Raw genomic sequence first — 20,084 nt, forward strand, 5'->3', positions numbered from 1 at the left:
AAAAACCTAAGTTGCGTGTTGGGATTGAGGGTGATAGTAGGTTTTGACATTTTGAGACAAAGAGGTGAGTAGTGTCTTGTAGTCGGGATCGTGGGTTGAGATATTTGTGAATTGTTTTTATCAAAAATGAGTTGACTTGAAGATGCCAAAGAAGTGTGTTTGGCATGTTGTTTGTTGAGTCGATATATAGTGATTTGCGGTGTGATTATTTACTATTAAGCATATTTGTAGCAAGAGAAAGCGAGATCTTGGAACCGATAAATGAAATTCGGTGATATCAGTTGATGTATGCTAAGAAATTTCGAGGACGAAATTTTTCTTAAGGGGAAGGATTGTAATACCCACGAACCTTTGGATAATTCTTGGAAAAAAATATTTAGGGTATTACTACGATTTGCGATAAGATTTTTCTACTGAGTAAAGTCTTGTTGAGAAACACAGTGGAAAAGAATAAGGACCTAAGTGTAAAACTTTTTTAAAAGATTTTTTGGGTTAAAGAATAAATGAAAAGGGTGGACATGAAATGTTTATGGAAACCGAGGGAGCTGAAAGGTAAGATGGAAGGGATCTTTTTAAAAAAATGTTGTGTTATAACCTGGGGACCGTTGGGTAATTTGAAAGGACCTTTTTGAGAATACTATTTCATAATTCAGGGATCATTGGTGAGTTTTTTCAGGGACTGTTTTGTAAGAAAATATATTTGGAGGGATTGAAAGTGAATTTCAGCTGAAAATGTAATTTAGAGGAAAAAAATCTAGGGTTTGAGAAATTGTTCATCTTCTTCTCCATCTTTTGTACTCTGATAGCGAGAAGAAAAAAATAAAAATAAAAAAATGAAGAAATGAGGAGAAAAAAATGGGAGATTTGAGGTGGGGGATGGGAGATCGTGGGAGGAGGCTCATGGGAGGGATGGTTTTAGTTGGTAAGAGCTTTTCTTGGTGTATTTTTTTGATGAATGAGTGTATGTATGCATGTATATATGTGTATTTGATGGATTTGATGAAGATAATGATGGATTTGAGTAGGAAAAAAACATGTTTAATGGTTATAGATGATTGTTGCTTGATTTGTGTTGAAAAAAATCATTGTATTTGTGATGAATCTAGCTTGAATGAAGGATGAGATTTTTCGGTTTCTTGTATGCGATTCTTTGTAGCAGAGATTAGGGGTTTAGTTTGATTAATTAAGTTGATGATGATGATGATTAAAGGTGTTAATGATGATGGTTAGATTGGAATTGGTTGAGTTAGCCAAGTTGATTTGGTTGGATCAAACCAAGTTATAATTGATTTGGTTGAGTTGAATTGAATTGAATTGATTGAGTTGAGTTTGATTTGGTTTAACCAAGTTCGTTTAATTGAATTGGAATTGGGTTTGGATGAGAATTGAATTGGTTGGGTTTGATTGAATTGATCTGGTCAGGGTTTGATTAAATCAAGTTGAGTGTGGTTGGACTTGAATGGTTTGGTTGAATTAAATTAGTTGAAGTTGATTTGGGTTTGGTTTTGGATGTTGGGCTAAGGGTTTTGGGCCGAACCAGAGTTGGTTTAACGAATTTGTATAAGATTGAGTTGGTTGAGGCTGGTTGGTTTAATTAAAGCACTGGTTCGGTGAAATTGAGTTTGGTTCGGTGAATTTGAGCTTGGTTCGGTGGAATTGAGGATGGTTCGGGGTTGGTCAGGAATGAGTGCAGTCAAATTGAATTGGGCTTAATTGTAATTGGAGACCAATTTGGTTATCTGGTCGGGGTTTGAGCAGATTGGAGTGAGTGGGTCGATAGATAGTCTATTATTGTTCTTGTATTTTTCTTTTTTTGTTTAAATATGTTATTTATTTTTTATTATTATTCTATTAGGTGTTGTTCGGTCTTGGGAGGGAGTTCAGGGTCTAGCGAGGAACCCAAGGACACGGGTGAGTTGGTAGTGGCTATTATTTTAAATAATTGATTAATTATTATTATTTTTGAAATAATTGTTTAATGGCTAGATATTTTTGGAAATAAATGTTTAAGTATTTCATTTTATCATGTTTAATTGCAGTATAAAGGTGAAATATACTTATATTTATTTTTCCTACGATGTGCCGTGATAGCAGTATTGATACATCGAGTTTTGTATAATTATACGTGTTGTGAATAGTGAAAATACATGTATATGTGATTTAATTATTCAATTCTTGTATTTATTTTTTTGATGGGTATATATGCTTTGATTTGGAGTGATTTGCGAAACCATGTGAGCATATTAAAGATGTTTTTATCGGCGTTGTTAGTAGAATTGGTTTTCATTCACGGTATAGGGAATGGTATCAGTGGATCTGAGGCTTTCTTGGCGTTATCGTTGTTATACTTTTGGCGTTGACTTTTGTGGAAAATAATGGTTATTTCAGTGATGTGAATACTTGTCACGGAAAAGGATCTCGTGTTATGATTTACTCTGAGATGGTATTATTCTTTGTATTTACTTGATGGTTTTGATGGTGACGGGCTGAAGGCCCGACTCTGCGATGAGTGGGTCCCCGAGGCTGACCTTTTAGAGGTGGCGTGGTGGACACAGGGTGTTGATTACTCACGAGGGCCGGTTCGGTGGGAGTGTAGAGCCACGGCTGGATATTCATCGAGTGGCCAGGGGTCGCGGCCAGGGTGAGCCAGATGGGTCGGCGATGGGGCGTGAGTTCCTTGGCGGCTCTGAACCTAAGCCCGCTGACCCCGGCGAGGGTTTTAGAGAGTTTTTCTGAACCATGTTATCTTTGGGTGAGTGTTGGGTATTGCTTTATTTTTGAATTTGAGATTTATGTTATATTTTTTTGAATTGTGATGAGACCAGACTCTCACAAAATTTGTGTTTTCTGAGAAAATCAAATTGATGTTGATTTATGTTGAATTTAAGTTTCAAGAGTTCTTTAAAGATTGTATTTTGCTAGAATTACGGTATTTTTGGAAAAAGTTGGAAAAAAATTATTTGAGAAGTTGGTATTTATATACTTTATATATCTTGTATTTAAATATTTGAAATTATTAAGCCACTCTGAACCATTGAGATGTCTTTGTAGTTTGCGGGAGGCGAGGGACCCTAGATTGCTGATCGAGTATAGAGCTAGTCAGGGTTGAGTCCATGACTGCAGTGGGTCCCCCCCTTTTCTTTATTTCTTGTCATTGGTGTTGTGATCTTGTAGCGGTTGTACCCGCAAATTTGAGTTATTGTATTCATAATATTTATGTATTTGAACCTGTAGTTGGTGTAAAGTTGTAAAATGTGATTTGTAAGTTTGATTTGATTTTTGAGAGGCGTCAGTTTCCAGTTAAAAGGGATTTTTAACTGATGGGTGCCACATTTACCTCGGTGGAAGGGGTGGGTGTGACACTATATCACCGGAGTATTGCACTGAATCGATGACCTTAGCCCAATTGACTAAAGCTGTTAGGGTGGTCTTTGAGTGGGTCATCTTTGTTGAAGAGTTGGTACATCAAATCTTGGGGGACGTATATCTCGAAGGGTACCATCGTCTTGGGAGGGACGAGGCGTGGGTCCCATCTTGGGACTACTGTCTGGGTAGTTCAGGATGTCGTGGCTGTCTTTGTGAGGCCCCGTCCCTTAAATTAGATCCTGGCAGTCGATGCAGAACTTTTTCAATCGAGGCCGTTTGATTTATAAGATTTTTAAAACCCTTGTTCTTATCCTTGCGGTTACCAAATATCACGACTTAACTATATCTCCACCACCCATGATCTTCTATTGTCGTGAGGCAAAAAACCCCTAGCCCTCATTTCCGTTTCCTTCAGTGGTGGTCTTGGCAGCGAGGACTAGTGGATCTTCTTTTTGAGGTTTGTTACGCTTCTTTCAAGGTAGGATCCTAGAGCTTTGTGCATAATATATATTAATGATTATTAATGCTGGGTTGGCTCTAGATTTCTTTCTTTCTTAAACCCTAAAAATTTGTTCTTATTTGTGATTCAGCCTTTAATCCTTAGATTTAGCCCTTGAGTTTCTAGGGTTTGTTCCCGATTTGTAGTTTGGAAGAGTTTTTGTTTCTCTTTTTGATGTATGCACCTAAGCATATTCTTAGGATCTTTTGACCGTGATGCTTTTATGGATTTAATCACGTCTCGAGGATGAGATTTTTGCATGATATATTTGATGTAATGTGAAGTATAGTTGATTGAGGTATAGCCTTTTTAGTATAATTGTCTCGGATGATATTTCTGTACAGAACTTGAAGAATCATGGCCAATTTTGATGATCATAGAGATTGAATTAGATGAGGTTAAAAATAAGAAAGTTGTTCATTTGTGAGTTGTCTAATTGTCACTAAAATTTCATTACTTTTGGAGTTGTAGGTTGAGAGATATGCATATTTTAAAAGTATATGTCTGAATTATAAGTTGCAGAAATAGTTAGAGATTCAATTGAATGTTATAAATTGAGTAGTACTCTAAATTATGTGAATTTCGGATATGTTATAGTGTTACTATTATTCCTAGAATTTTGAAATTTGTGATTTGTAAAAGTGTGAGTGAAGTTATGAGGGTTTTAGTACTCATTGATCATATTGGAATTATTGATATGGCTTTTAGCTAGAGTGGGTAATTGCTATTGTACCCTCACAATAATCAATATTTGGGAGTGTAGAATAATACTTTGAACTTTTTGCATTTGTACCCTTCTAAAAATCTTTTTATTTAATATTATTGTTTGTTAGCCTCGATTTGTTATTTGAAAGCTAATAGGATCTCTTCTCAAATATAGGAAATGCCAAAGGTGTAAGGTTTGAGAGTATTTTTTTGGCGATAATCAGGTAAGTATCCCACATATAAATCTTATTATATGTATATACTTGAAAATTCAAGTTTTATGAACTTTTGGAATTTTTAAAGAAAATTACTGATTATTTTGAAATATATATTTTGAATTATTTACTTATTATTATTTTTGGAATTACTTTAAATTATTTGAAATTTTTGAGTTAATGATATTTTATTTTTGGATTACAATTATCGGAAAGGTTTAAATATTTATTTTTAATTCGGATTATTTTTATTTGTAAAAAAATTTAAATAGTTTATCTAAATATGTATTATTCAATTATGAATTTCGGATATGTTTTAGTTAATTTATGATTAATTATTATTAATAAGTTATACTATTCATGTTTGAATTCAAGTAGCGGTTTATTTTGCTATGATAAAATGGGATCATAAGACTGCTAAAAATTTTTGTTTGGCATATTATTCAGTATTATGCTGTAATCGCAATTTTTGTTAGTTTATTGTTTTGTGAGCATGCGGTATTTTGACATAAAAACTAGTCCCCGATTAACTATGCTGATAACCACATGCGGTGGGGGTTAAACAACGACCCAGGTAGTCGACACGTATTTTTGATCTAGAAACTATAGTTTTCCCACCGCTTTGCCGTCGTTGAAGAATATCGGCCTTTGATAATTTTTGGCTCAGGGAGTCATAGGGGTAAAAAAATATGACTTTTTGTTAAATTTTTGTCTCGGGTCTTCGAGGGTAAACATATGAATTTTTGTAATTTTGTTTTAGCGATAGTTGTTTTGGGGGACCCTATATGCTCGGTTTTGACATCTTTGTTTACTTGAAATAATTCGGTTTCCGATTTTTCTCATTTAGATAAATTATGATTTTTGTGTAAATGATCCCAATATTTTTTTAGTGGTTGCTTCTCTGAGTTTGTCGAGCTCATAAATTTTGTTGATATCGGATCGGGAGTAGAGGGTCGGGTGGCGAGATAGCTTAGCAAGGATCGTTGGGCCATCGCCGTTTTATTTAGCTTGTAATAAGTCCCTTATTGTTGTGGGCCTAGGTTTTATTTGAATAAGTTTATATTGTTTTTGCAATCCACGATTTTTGATTTTTTTGTTACTGTTTTGAATCGAGTTTGAGGCCTTGTATGCTCTACTTGGTATCGGCCTTGTGAGGTGTCTGACGCGTTTGTCGGTGTCCGGGTCCATAAAAGTCGGGTTGGGCGTGACACGTCTCAGAGTGTAGAGGTAGAGTTTGCCATTCGGGAGAGGTGAGGTGGCACCCTCGCCCATAGCCACTAGTCGTGGTCTCCCAGATTCATTTGTGCTCCCGTTTTTAAGGACAAGGTTGCGATCCGATTGCATAGTTAGGTTGTATTCCTTGTACGTCGGGGTTTTGGCCCTCTACAGCCAGTAGGCCGCGGTGATCATGAAGTTGGAAGCCAAACCCAGGAGGAGATAAGGACGCCGAGCTGAATGCTAAAGAGTCGAAGTGTTTGAAGGACCTTGGTATCGCCATTGGAGTTGGAACTAGCTTCTTCACGAGTATGTGGGCTGCGTCTAGATTTCAAAACCACTACTTCTCTCCTTAATTATCGATGTTTTTCGAGCCAGGACCCAAAGTGAGCCAGGCCAAATAATCGGATCATGGGTCGATTGGTTGAGCAGGATGCCCCGGGTTGGTTGAACCGGATGATGTAATATATATATATATATTAATACAAATATTAATTATCCAAACCCATATATTCCAAACTTAATTCAAACATGATATGCCAATATGTTACTTAACATGAACATGATATGCAAAATTATCATCCCACCAATTCACATGTGATATTATATATATATATAGAGAGAGATATATAATACATATTATTATCACCGTCACATCAATTCATATTATAATTGCTTTCGAGTGCTTGAAAGCTTCTTCCTTTATCGATATTTTATTATTGTTGACATATGACCACCGGTGTGCAGCAGCATAGTTGAAGACATTTTTGGTTAGGCTGCACACGCTGAGCTTACAAGAGATGCACTCTCTCTGGCAACTCCGACAGCCCACTGCAGGCCTCTCAACTTTATCTTCACCTCTAGCCATTCTCTCCGAGTCTCGACCCTATCTCGCCTCCTTACATTTCTATCTCCGGGTCTCCATCTCCAATCTCTCCAAATGCATCTCCTACTCCCAATCTCACACCCTTTGCATCGCTTATCTCATCTACATAGACACCAAGCTGTGAGATTGTCACTGCCATTTGCGATCTCCACCTTCTCTCTAACCCCGACTACTCCCATTTTTCTTGATGACAGTCTTGGCCTATATGGAGCAGGGGTTAACCCTGGGTCAGAGTAAAGCCAGCAGGTTCGTGGGTTTTAATGGGTTTGACCGGGTCAACACTTAGTCAATGATCTATATAGAACCGGACCGGACTGCTGGCCAGTTCCTGGTTCCACCAGTCAACATGGCCGGTCGGTCCGGGTTTCAAAACATTGTTAATTATATTGTAAAGAGATGAGTTGTTGTTGCAAGCGAGACGTATCCACGTCATACAGTTGCAATAAAACAACACACAAAATAACACAACTCAAGAAGCACGTGAATGGTGTCATGAACTTCCGAAGTGGTCCACTTCCATTTGTGAGACTTTCAGCTAGAATCCATTATGGCATATAAATGTGGGCCTTAATTAATGGCGATCATCCACATCTGTTTTTTTTTTTATCTCTATGGTCAGAACCATATAGTCCATATCCTTGTGGACCTGTGGTAGGGTATCTCTTGCCTTAGCTCATAAATTTTCAATTAATGCGTGACATAATTGATGTCTTGTGTGTGGTTGACACCTTTGTATTGTTTTAATTTTATATATGTTTTTAAAAATAGATATTTCGGTTATATATTTCTTTATCATTCTAATTAAATTGAATATCTCATGATAGCCTAGAATTAGTACTGCCATATTACTCCACCAAAAATCTATCTATGAAAAAAACTAGAATTAATAATGTCTCCTCTAAATCGATTTTTTTTTTTATGTCCTCATAAATTTATAATTAAATCTTACAATAATGCAATGAGAATATTGACATATCACTACATGTTAAAATAACATATTGGATTAATATGCTTTTTTGACTTGTTTTTGTGTCCTCATAAATTTATAATTAACTCTTGCAATAATGCAACGGGAGTCTTGTCATAGTACCACATGTTAAAATAACATGCTGATTAATATGTTTTTTTTTGTGTCCTCATAAATTTATAATTAGCTATTACAATAATGCAATAGGAATTTTGACATATCGCCACATGTTAAAATGTTGATTAATATGTTTTTCTTTATTATATATCATGAGTACTTCATTAGTTGTGCTTTCATTTTCATTTTAATATAGTAGTATAGTCTATATATATTTATATATGAGGTGTGAATAGTTCATACTATAGGTTCGCTTCTGATTTTTTTCAATATCCTAACCACATCACTTATTACGTACTTTTTAAATTTGAAAACCGAAGAAATTCTAAAGATATAACGAATAGATAATGAATCGGACACCAGAAAAAAATGAATTCTCCACATTAAATTGTTTCTACATTTGCCTAGCACATTATTGTATGCGCGTCATTTGTTTCTTTTTACTTGTCATATTTACTTAATTTATGATTAAAAAAAAATATTTAAAGTTAGTTGGTTACTTATATTTTATAAGAAATTTTATTAATTTTTAAAACTACTCATATTAAAAACCCCACTAGTGAAGTATATAATTTAATATTTAATTGATTGTGATTTATTGAAAATTTTAACTATATTAAATTAAAAAATAAATTTAATAAATATTTAGTAATATACAAATTTTTTTATTTGATAAATAAAAAAATAATAAAAAAGAGTTCCAAAACGTAACAACTAAAAAAAGACAGACTGAGGAGAGTATATATTAAAAGTCCGTTATTTGGATCATTTTCCCTCACCACTACCCTCGATTGGAAGTAAATGATCTCACATTTAATCCTTTTCCTCACCCACATATTCAATCGGCCTCACACATTTAATCCTTTTCCTCACCACATATTCCAATCGAGCCTCACACATTTAATCTGTTTCCTCCCACATTTAATCGGTTTCCTCCCCACATATTCCAATCGGCCTCACACATTTAATCCGTTTCCTCCCCACCAACCCTCGATTGGAAGTAATTGATCTCACACATCTATAGTATTTATTAGTACTAGTACTATTGAACATTAGAGCAACGATGCATGCATACTCTAACCATCGAGCTCACGAGATTGTAAGTAGCGATGCGAAACCTATATGTCACGAACCCGTGATCGGTGCTGGAACAATTAACGAGCGATAAATATCCTACCTACATTGCTATCAGCTCCAACAGACGAGGCGTGCCCCAAAACAAATGGTGCTGAGCTAGGTAGACTTGCATTGTTAATCAAAATAATCATACTGCGTGACCAAGTTACTATCGTTTTTTTGTATGTTTTTTTAATTGTCACTTGCTCTACGTTCAGTCTTCGTGGTAATGATATATTATCGCATATAAGATTAACGTAATAATATGAGTGAAAAATTTTATATTGTTGAAAATATTACGAGTAATTTGATATAACCAGTATTTGGTTGGAAAGCTATTATTATCGGTAATAGTTCATTAGTCAGTATTAGTCGTCATGTTAATCGATTTGTTAAAAATATAAAAAGTTATAAGATTACACGATGATCCAGGATGAGATCTACGAAATTTGGTGATAATAGAATTGCCAACCTTCTTGGTAATATTTATAAGTTGGTAATGTGGTATTACATACCAGTCAAGATTCTACCACTGCTGATACAAGCAGTAGTATCTTTTTACATTCTGCATGAATCAAGCGAGCTCTAAAGGGCGTTCATTTCGTGAAAAAAATGAGAGAGTGGTCTAATTTTTTCCCACTTACGGTATTTACTTTAGTGTTGAAGTGGGGAAGTGTCATTTCCCCACTTTTCGACAGTGAATTTTAAACTAAGCCCACTTCAATATTTTTTACTGAAAATAGGGGGAAGTGAGTCAATTTATAAAAAGCTAACTTCTTTTCGACTTTTTAAATCTTTTTAAACTCGTAGAAAGCTTTATCCAAGCCACACAAATCATGCCCGATTTTATTTTTCGATTTCGACGAATAAATATCATAGAGTCGCGGAAGTGATATCGTTTCTCTCTTGGAGAGTGACGACTTTTCAAACTTCCTCCACTTACGATAAAATGAATGTCCTAATTGCTTTTTGCGTGATCATAACTCTACAGTTCTCTCTCTATCTCTGTGTCGGTGTCTGACTTTTCGTTAACTCACAGTGCACGGGATCCAAAATTCGTGGCTCAGTTAGTTAATCCAATTTTTACTTGCATATATATGCATCACCAATGCGTGTGTTTTTCATATATGACTTTGAAAATCTCATTGCGCACTGTACTTCGAAACCAGTTTGTAGAATGGCTGCCATTATTAAAACAGAATCTTAGTTTAAGTCATAGGAATTAAGGGATTTTTTAAATAAACAAGCACCTTGTAAATTTTAACACAAAAATATTGTGATTCTTGATGAATAAGAGGTTGAATGATCCCACAAAATCATTCGTTGAAATTTTTTTCTTTAATTGTCATTTTTTATTTAATCATTTTCATATTAATTATTATTTTTAATATAAACCATGAGCTATCTATTTTAATAACAAAATATTCATCATCTTGGATGGCAAGAGTTTGTACAATGGCAAAAGGTCGATTAAAGTGATGTTTATTTGTTGAGACTTCAAACTCCTAAATTATAACTCGAGTGATATTATTATCTTTCAAAAATTATTCTAGGGGATTTGGTCTTAAGTCAAAATCCCAAAATTTGAGGATCCCATCCAAATTTCATGTCAGCTTCACATGAAGATATTTTAGTTTTTTTTATATATTTTTATGATCATATACATATACAATTTAAAAATAATTAAAATACTTAATGAATAAAAATAAAAAGCATCATTAGAAATTATATTAATAAAAAAATTAAAAAAATAAAAAAATAATCAAAATGATATCACCTTAATGAAATACATAAAAAAAAAAGGAAAAAAGTAATATCCTATAATTAGGTTATACCTTAAATACATCTCGTCAAACAATTTTTCAGATTAAAAAGTCCATTTGGAAATACAAAATTACATGATGATATTTTTAAGTGGGAATCCTCCTGTGTTTTCAAATATAAAAATTTGAAACTTCACACACATTTATAAAGTCATTAATTTTAAAACCATATATTTTTTTTTTAAACTCTCATAATTATAATTACAATAAATATATTTATTATAATAAATTAAGGTGTCTAATTTTTAATTTAATGATTAATCAATCTTCTATAATCTGAATTAATTTTTTAAAATTCCTATTTTTCTCTCTATCTCATTAATAGTCTTTCAAAATAAACTAGTGTACTTTTATAGAAATTAATTTAATATTTATTTTTTTATTATAAACTAAGATTTTTTAATCTATTCTTATTGTTACTCTTTTTTTTTTAAATTTATTCTTCACTGAGTTCTAATAAATTTTGGTAAGGTTAGTAAACACTTTGTATTTAAATAAAATTTAATTTAAATAAAAATTAGAAGACTCATTTTGAAATTTAGTTTTTGCACAATTCATATAAAAATATAAAAATATTTTTGTATATAAAAAAATTATGTAACAATATTAAATCCAATCAAATCACCTACTTATATTGTAACAAAAAATTTACAGTATATTTATAAGTGCTTCTAACAAAACATGATTATGAAAGACGAGTGATGGTATTTTCAGCTTTGATAAAACTAGCTTTGGTAAAACAAGTTCATCAAGTTATACAAGTCATTTTGTTTTTGTTCATCTTTTTGATGTTCACATGACCATTTATTACACGATTTTGTTGAATTCAATTATTATAATTTTTATTATTATAATAAGTTGATAGATATATGAAGCAGGCAGCAAGCTAGGGTAACACGCAAGCATATGCAGTTCATGGTAAAAGATAAAGAGGTGATCCCACACATTTTATTTCATTCAACTAGCAAACTTAGGTGCTTAATTCCATGCACAGGGTCTGGCTGTTAATTACCAGAAGGGTTTGGTAGTCCAAATCTGAGAGCCATAGATGACAAGACGAGCATCATAACGCAGCACAAACACGTAAAGGCCTGGTGTAGACCTGGAATTGGATCTCCACAGTATCTCCCGGCGTCTATGCTTGACAAACAGCTCGCCGTTGCCATCAAGAGTGACGAAGCAGTCATGGGAGTCACTGTACTTGTTGGTCTGCCACAACACCTTGCCAGAATCAGTGCGGCGGAGGACAAGGTTGCAGCTGTCTTCAAGGACCAGATGAAAGTCCTTATACGTGGCTATGGGTCCAATTGGCAGCACTGAATACGAGTAGACCACGTAGTCCTTGGTCTCGTTCTTGATCTCAATGCTGCCGAACTCTGCTTTGTTAGTGCTGGACCAGATGCTGGGGCCGTAGGTGGCGAGCCCGCCGTTCCACTGAAGGATTAGAACGTAGTCACCGGAGATGTTGCTGGTGATGGGGCTGGTCCAGACTGGGTAGTGGTAGTTGCCCTTGATGACCGCAGCGCCGTAGTTGCTGACCGCGAGGTAGCAGTAGTCTGCAGCTCCGCTTGTGTTGCTAGCCCAGGCAAATTCACCTTTGTAGTGGCTCACCAGGTTGCAGTCCTTCCGCATGACCAGATCCGCTGGACCGTAAGGGAGGCCGATGGGGGTCATGTCATATGAGAAGTTTTGGCCCGGGACGAGGACAGTGGCAGGGTTTGAGTAGAGAACGAATTCAGTGGCCTTGCATGCTGGTGCAAGGATCCCAAGGGTGGCACACAGGGAAAGGATGAGGATGGCCCTTGATGCCATTTAGCTTTTTTTTTTTCTTTGTTTTTCTCTTGCTTGCTTTGTGCCTACTTGTGTTTGAAGCCTCATACTTATTTATAGATCTTCAAAACTATAGCAAGCTCAATATACAGCTTTGCAATTCCGATCAACTGACCAGCTAGCACGTGCCTTAGATTTAACTTATTTAATTTATTTATTTCTCTTTGAAAAACTTTTTTTTTAAAAAAAAAAAAACTTGTAGTTTAACGACAGTAATATTTGCATATGTACACATGGAATAAGTCACCATCACCAGAAAATTACAGGCACCAGTAAACAGCTAGTAAAAGGCCTTCAACCTAGCTAACTACCTACGATATTGAATAAACCTTTACTTTCTCTTCATACCACAAACATAATTCATTAGTATTCTGATAATAAATTGGATTGTACATTATCATCTATGTCTTTCAAACAATTCTGTGTGAAATTCATTATTTATGGGATATGACCTTTTAGAAAATAAATAAATAAATGATTCTTCAACTCGTTTTAATTTTTACTCTTGAATATTTTATTGGGTCAAAAAATAAAACTTAACAATAGATCGATCAATTAACGTTTAATTTCTAATAAGAAAAGAATTAAAATTCATACCCTATTAAGTTGACTTTCTCGAGTTCCTCTTATATGCTTCAACACAGTGTTTCTCTTGAATCAACAACTAAATTATATGAATGCTCAAGACAATATGCACTCCAATTTTTTCACAAATAGCAAAATTTAAATCACCTACATACTTTGTTGTCTTCTTAACTTTTGCAATAGATTCCTCTTTGCCAATCTCAAGAATTACACAATAAATTCATGCACATTTCTAGTTAATACCTTTCGTATATCTTCCGTAAGTTTTTAAGATAATATTCCCTCCGTTTCTTTTTACTTGTCAATTTTTCCTAATTCACACCGATTAAAAAAATTAGTTAAAGTTAATTGATAACCTAAAATTTATAATAATTATATTAACTTTCCAATATTACCCAATTTAAAAATACTTTGAAAAATGTATAGTTGAATATAATTCATTGAAAGTTGTTGAAATACATTAAATATAAAGGGTAAATTTGGAAAATAATATTTAATATTGCTCAAAATTTTTAAATGAACAAGTAAAAAGGAACATAGAAAATTTTCAAAATGTGACAAGTAAAAATAAACGGAAAGAGAGTATATTGCTTATAATTATGAGGTAAATACCTTATTATGCATATCATAACCTCTCTCTGAGTACCACGCGTACGTATTCACTTTTGCAATTAAGATGCCCTAGCAACCTTGATATAGTAATTACCTAGATGTAAATTGCAACCTTGGTATATTGATCGTCTCCATATATCTTTTTTTTTTTGTTCATGTATTTAGACTTATAATATCCAAATCATTTATAATTAAGATGCTCTAGCAACCCGGGATGCTTATAAACGGCCATACACCTAGAATGCCGAAGCCAAGTAGACATATAAGTCCTCAAAACTTGATCCAAAACAGAACAAAGAATTAGACTAAGTGTTTTGCAAAAACATTACAAACTTATTCAAATAAAACATAAACCTACAATAAACGGAACTTATTACAAGCTAATTATTCGGCGATTGCCTAATGATTCCCCCTAAGTTATCTGTCACTCAACTCTACTACTAATCTAAAAAGAGATATCAACAACATTTATGAGCTTCACAACATAGTAAGCACACACTAAAAGTATAGGGATCATTTACAAAATTCATAATTTATAAAAACAAAATCACTAATCAAATTTATTTCAAATAAACACATATATCAAAAACTGAGCATATAGGTCCTCCCCCAAACAACAATTGCCAAAACAAGGTAACAGAATTCATATATTTACCCTCGGTGACCCGAGCCAGAATTCATATATTTTCCCGAAGCCTATCCTCTTCTTTTTCCCTGCCCTAGAATAACCTTGGTGTCTAATTTTGGTATTGATTTCTATCAAGTTGTTTTGAAAACCTGAAGAACAAGGTGATTTTGGTATTGATTTTTGTCTTATGAAATCAAGTTTGGAGGTGAGCATTACCTGCCTTTTTTTTTTGTTGGGTCTTCGGGTGATGGAATAAAAATCTGGTTATTTTAATGAGAGTCCCACAGTTAAATTCAACGACAGTTTCTATTAGGGAAAGAAATTTCTAAGATAGATATCTAATTGTCTATATTTCCTATGTGCTCTCAATATTATTGGGGATATGGTAATTGCTTGATGGATGGCATTGAATGATAGATAGTTCTCGAGTGCATGAGTGGCATAGCATTCCAGATGGATTAATGCAACATTTAAGACTCTCTTCATCGAACAAAAATTATTTTAAGCTATGATAGGATAATCTGTGTTTAAGATGCTATTATTAGAAAGATTTTATACTTATCAAAATATTTTTAGAATTACTAACCTCATCGGCCAACTAGGCAAGCTGATGCGGAAAGTTACCAAGAACGCGGCGAGCCACATTAGCTTGCCGGTAAAGCCGTTCGCCAGAAGGAATTGATTGGAAGAAAATATTTAGTTTAGGGACGCAATTGAATTTTTTTGAATTTCAGTGACCAAATAGGAACAACCCCGTAGTTTAGGGACTATTTAGGTAATTTACCCATTGTAATAATTGCATAACTTCTTTTCTTTTAGAACTTTCAGAAGTCTAGAAATCCAAAATTTTTCAGGTTATATATATAATATAATTTATATTTGTGTACTTACCTGATTAACGCCCAAAAACTCCAAATCCAAATCAAACAAATTTCCTCAGAATGCACTATATTTGAGAATAATTTCCAAGGATATCAAAAACCTATTTAACACAAGTAAGAAAGTTGAAATAAGGATACAAATGCAAAAGATCAAGCTATCACTTTACTCTCCCAAATATTGGTTATTTTCAAGGGTATAATAGCATTTAACCATTCTAAAGGTCATATTCAAATTCTATCATGACCCATGAGTATTAAATCAAACATAAGTTTGTCTATCTTTTCTCAAATCACCAAATTATAATTTATAAGAATATTAGACAGTCAAAGCTATGACATATCCAAAATTCACATAGTTTAGAGCATTACTCAATGCATAGCATTTATTTGAATGTCCGGCTGTTCATACATACAAGAAATTTTGACATATCCCATTTAAACATGCATATATCTCAATCAATAACTACAAAGTTAGAGATATTTTATGGACAACCAGATAACTTAATAATAAACAAATTTTCTATTTTTCACCTTACCCAATTCAATCTTTATGACCATCAAAAATACCCATCAATCTTGATGTTCTGCACAGACATCCCATCCGAGATAGTTTACTAATAAAATTATATCTCATTAAATACAGGCGTCTAAAATCTGAAATTTTTCAAATTTTTAGTTAACATCAATATGTACAACTTTTATAATAAACATGAGTTTTGATTCAACTTCTAAGATCATCAAATTCTCTGATCAATCTTAATACTTCTTGCTGAAATGCCATTGAGCACATCTGCATAAATATGATCATATCTCACAAATTACAGGGGTAAAAATTCTAAAATTTAGCAGAGACAAATATAAAGTCATCTTCTACAACTTTCTTATATAAATATAAATCTAAATAAGAACTTACGATCATGATATAAATTAAAAACGGATCATGGCTGCACAGAAATCTTGACCACATCACCTGCATTTAGAGCTTATAATTTACAAGTACTTGTGCAAAAATTCTAGAATTTGGCAGTAAGCTAAATAACACCTCAATCTACAATTTTTCTATTTTGATCTCTTCCAAATTTTGTCTCTAACTCTCCCAAAATTAAAGAGGGATCTCTGCTATGCTAATATGAAATTTCCGAATCTTACTCTCAAAGAAAACAATTCAACATTCTCACCAAACCCTAAGCCTAACTAGAATAATGTAACAATAAGAAAGAGCAGAAATAAAATAAATCAGAACTTTATCTGAATAATAGTGAAATAAATCCTTACGGTGAGATCCTTCTCTCTTCCTCATCCCGACACCCCATGTAATCAAGGAGAGACACTAGATTTAACTTTTCTTAAACGACAAAACTAAAACAGAAGGAGGCGAAGAGGTGGGTAGAGTTTGAAAAAAAATTAATTGAAACGTAAAGTATAAAATAAAAAAATGTAACTGCAGAATCTAACATTAGAATTAAAAAAAATATAGTGGGGCCCACAAAACCATTGTATCTTTGATTTATACCACATGTTTTTATTGAATTTCTCCCTTTGATTAAAATAAACAAAAGTGACTTATGCTCAAATACTTCCTTTATTTTTATCTCTTTCCTTTTTTCCCTTGATCTCCTTTCTTAATTGAGTTATTTTTTTAGGCCTTTAATACTTGTTCCTCTATTTAATTGTTTGAACTTTTATTTATGTACAAATAATGAGGAGGCGTTCATTTCAGAGAAAGTGGGGGGAAGTGAGGGGAAGTGGTTTGACTTCCCCCACTTCTAGTGTTCATTTGTGCTGAAGTGGATTTTGAACTAAACCCACTTCAATATTTTTTTACTGAAGTGAGTCAATCTATAAAAACTACTTTTCACTTCGAAAGTCTTTTTTGAACTTATAGAACTTTATCCAACACCTAAATCTTTCAGTTCTATTCTCACTTTCTGACAAATGAACACGGAAGTCTTAAAAGTGATATCACCCCCCCCCCCGAGCTTTGTAGTTGTGGATGAAGTATTCAGTTAAATTAGGAAGGTTATGGAGCTTAAATACTATATGTCTATGTTCAATTTTCTTGTTTTCCTGGTAATGTTCTAATATGGAGATTGTTCTAAAATATTTACAAATATATTGGTGGCGATAAGTTTCTGTTATCATGGAATTAGCTGGTGTTTGGATGAGTAAGTGAGTGTAGGATTCTTTTTGTTTCTTAAGCATCGGGGGATTGCTGACAATTATGTTTATTGCTTTGTCCCTTGGGTGTATAAATTTGCTCTGATTGGTGAGCTGTTGATAGTGGAATGTTGTGTTGTTTAATTTTGAAGTGATTTTTGTACTGCATTGTGCTTTATTTTTACTAGCGTTCCTCTTTGAATCGTCTCTTAGTTTGTCATGATAACCTTTTGATGGTGTTTTGAGTAAGTCACGACTCACGCATGCAACTTATATATATATATATTATGTCTTTGAGCTTAATGACGTTTTGATTTGGCTTGACCAAAAACATATTGAGCTTTGTTAGCTAGCTCTCATCAATTTAAAGCTTGTCTACATTATTAAATTCTTTTGTGGCATAACTTTTTCTTATTAATAGATAATTCACAAGTTTTATTTATTTATTTATTTTTTTTGAAAAGGATGAATCCCAAGTTGTTGTGATAAACGTATATATTATTATAATTTAATAGTTTTAAAAAATAATTAATGTTCTATAAATATAGTGCATAAAAATGAAAAAAATAATAAAAAAACTCACATTTTAAAAAAAAATCACTGCTTTATCAAAAAAACAGATACCAAAACTAGAATAACTGACATTAGGTTCTTACCAAACTGATGGGATGGGTTAATTTTGAATGGGAGGCGAGGGAGTATTGGGAATAGATAAGCATATCCGTTTGGCATAGATTTTTTCATACAGGAAAGGATATTGAACGTGCCATATTCGGGCAATTTTCACACAAATTAAAATGGTAAGCACCTTCATATGATCAATTCATGGAAAGCAACGGTACACCCTTATGACTGAGAATCTATCTATAAATGGATGTTGTACCAAGAGAGAATCTCAAGTGTAGTTCCGCGAGTTGATATAATTAGATACAATTAAAAACACCATGGTCATTCTAAGAGCATAATTGCTTCTCAGTGTTCTCACTATTTGCATCTTGTTGTGACTCCTCTTTTGTAATGTTCGCCAGTTTCTCACTTTGACCAAGTTGACCGGAGAGTTGGACGCCCTTGACTGAGTTGATCGAAGAATCGCCAGCTGTCCCCTTTTTGTCAGCTTTTTTTTCGAAATCTTTTGATCTGGTCAAGGCGTTGTTCGGGCTGCTGCTTTATTTTGAGTTGTTTTGACTACAGAGATGATCAACTTCTTCTTTTTCTTCTTGTATATAGCAACCGCTCCTTGGAGTTTTCAGACTGAAGAGGTAGCCGTGTGGAGAATCTCCAGGTCGCAACACCTTGGTTTCGGCAGCCGCAACAGAGGTTGGAGTTTTACCGATTAATCCTTCTTCAAGCTTCAGATTAGCATCTTGGGTGTTTGTGGATGAAGCTTGTTGTTTTGGTGGCCTTTGCTGTAGCCATTCAGTGTTTTTGTTTTTTCTCTTTGATGTAAGGTTGGATCATTGCTTCTTTCTGTGTTCACTAGCATGGAGTACTTTGTTGTTAAGTTGTTTCTGTAGCTTTATAATACCTTGCGTAGAGATGTTTAGATGCTGAATATGTTTAGCTTGTAACTGGAATTTTTTATTTTTTTTGCCGGCAAGACTACCTCTTGAGAATTCTGCATGTTTGTATCTTTACCGCATGGTTCATCTGCTGGACAGTGTCTTGGGTTGGTATATGATTGTTGATATATAGGTATACATATATGTATGCATGCATTTCTTCGTTATAAAAAAATTCTCTTTTTCGTTGGGAATTCCACCACTGCATGATGATTTCATTCTAGTGTGTGTTTTTCTTTACTTTTATTGGAAATAGAGTTTTATATTTATATTTGTATGTTAGGTATATATATATATATATATGTTGAGCATGTGTTAATGATTGTTAGTTTTGAGATTTTTTTTTATGTGATGGTGTCTTATTACAGAGCTTTTCTGAAGTATATATATATATATATTTATAGTTGATTTTGGTTGGCTTAACTCTTTAATTCTTTTGAAAACAGTTAGTTGCTAATATACGTACTGGGCGTTCATTCTAGGCATGCAATTGTACTAGCTTTATCTAGTTGGAAAGGGAGCTCAGCATGTTAGGTGTTTTTATTTCGAAGCATTGCCCTTCCTTCTTAAATCATTCACATTAGTTGTAATATTTGACTATGCGTCTTTAAATGTGCATGGCTGTTCTGTTGCTTTGCTAACTTTGAGATCTTTTAATTGCTAAGTTAGCTTGGGCTATAGTTGTAAGTTAGGCCCGGCCCAAAATCATTTCTGAGTGTAGTTTATTTTGTTGGGTTAGATTTTTATAGCGAGCTTTAGTTCGTGGGACTTGGTGAACCCGACTTTGTAGCTCGGAGTCAGGTAGGCTCTCGCACTCAACATATTTCTGACAATTATTATTTATTTAATTATTTTATTATTCTGTAATTTGATTTATTTATTTATTTACTTGTTACTTATTTTAGTTATTTATTTACTTTATT

General features: G+C 33.5%; 1 protein-coding gene across 1 annotated transcript; it reads right to left on the minus strand.

Moving 5' to 3' along the window:
- Window positions 1–11,917: 11,917 nt before the first annotated feature.
- On the minus strand, window positions 11,918–12,721 carry LOC120283006 (mannose-specific lectin CEA-like). The gene has a single exon (XM_039289831.1). It carries the CDS (start codon window positions 12,719–12,721, stop codon window positions 11,918–11,920), a length of 804 nt encoding a protein of 267 aa, XP_039145765.1.
- Window positions 12,722–20,084: the final 7,363 nt, after the last annotated feature.

This window comes from Dioscorea cayenensis, chromosome 18 (assembly GCF_009730915.1).
Source record: "Dioscorea cayenensis subsp. rotundata cultivar TDr96_F1 chromosome 18, TDr96_F1_v2_PseudoChromosome.rev07_lg8_w22 25.fasta, whole genome shotgun sequence".
NCBI lineage: Eukaryota > Viridiplantae > Streptophyta > Magnoliopsida > Dioscoreales > Dioscoreaceae > Dioscorea > Dioscorea cayenensis.

Bases quoted from the DNA above. Each gene is read 5' to 3' on its own strand.
- LOC120283006 (XM_039289831.1), bottom strand. From the start codon at position 12,721: ATGGCATCAAGGGCCATCCTCATCCTTTCCCTGTGTGCCACCCTTGGG.